Source organism: Chiloscyllium plagiosum, chromosome 5 (assembly GCF_004010195.1).
Source record: "Chiloscyllium plagiosum isolate BGI_BamShark_2017 chromosome 5, ASM401019v2, whole genome shotgun sequence".
Classification (NCBI taxonomy): Eukaryota; Metazoa; Chordata; class Chondrichthyes; order Orectolobiformes; family Hemiscylliidae; genus Chiloscyllium; species Chiloscyllium plagiosum.
The window spans coordinates 123777164-123778234 of NC_057714.1; the positions used below are offsets into that span (position 1 = coordinate 123777164).

General features: G+C 53.6%; 1 protein-coding gene across 1 annotated transcript in view; it reads right to left on the reverse strand.

Moving 5' to 3' along the window:
- Window positions 1-116: 116 nt before the first annotated feature.
- Window positions 117-1071, reverse strand: part of LOC122550361 (protein scribble homolog) — a 114912-nt gene continuing 113957 nt past the window's right edge. The window contains exon 26 of the mRNA XM_043691091.1: window positions 117-347. Within this exon, the coding sequence (XP_043547026.1) occupies window positions 138-347 (210 nt within the window). The 3' untranslated portion in view covers window positions 117-137. The remainder of the gene's footprint in view (window positions 348-1071) is intronic.

Here is a 1071-nt window from a genome sequence, read left to right on the forward strand (position 1 = left end):
ACCTTCTGCATTCTGCAGAGATGTCCTGGAGCTGAGATGACTGATCTCCAATACCCACAAGGGCCAGGTATGACTCTAACCAGTGGGGAGTTTGCCTCCAGATACCTATTGATTTCAGTTTTGTTTGGGCTTCCTGGCTAAGAGCAGCCTTGAACTTGAGAGTGTGTGAAAATACTGGCACCTTTCAGAGTGTTTGCTACGTTGAGTGCCATTGGCCGGTGAAACCTCCCAGGAGGCTTTGCAGCCCCATTTACGGAGCCAGCCCCGCCACAGTGAGAGTGAAGGGACCAGCGAACAAGACTCACCTCGCCTGACCATTTGGGTTTAATTCTCTGCGTGAAGAAATCCTAAGGGAAGGAAAGGAGCAGAATGTTAAAAGGCAGCTGTAGAGGTAGTAAGGAGTGAAGTGGGTATAGTGAGGAGGGTGTTGGGGGTGAGGGGAAATCGATGTCATGGCTTTAGGTGAATTGTATTTCTGGGGAGACAATGGCCCTGACTTTGGGGTCAGAAATGCCTGAGGCCTGATGGTGTCAGCAACAACACTTTGTTGAGCGTTGCCCTCCTTCTGATCATTACTGCACTTACTAATTAATCCTTAACACAACCAGCACTAACCTCACCATGGCAAGCAAACCCCACACAGAGATGGAATCAGAGAGTCAGACAATCCCGACAGTACAGACAAAGGCCATTTGGTTGGTCGAGTCTGCACCCCACCCTAACTATAAGCTAACCCACCTAGTCAACACCACAGATGATCTCCCATGGCCGATTCAGCCGGACCTGCACATTTTTGGATTGCGGGAGGAAACTGGAGCACCCTGAGGAAACCCATGGAAACACGGGGAGAACGTGCAAACTCCACACAGTCAGTGGCCCGAAGCTGGAATCGAACCTGGGACCCTGGCGCTGGGAACAGAGACAGCTTCCACAATGAGAGGCCAGGGAGGGAAACCCCCCCACCACACACAGAGCCTAGGCCCCCCACTGCTCACACAGAGCCCGGGGACCCCCCATTCAGACAGAGCCCGGGGACGCCCCCCCACACACAGAGGCCGGGGAGGGGACCCC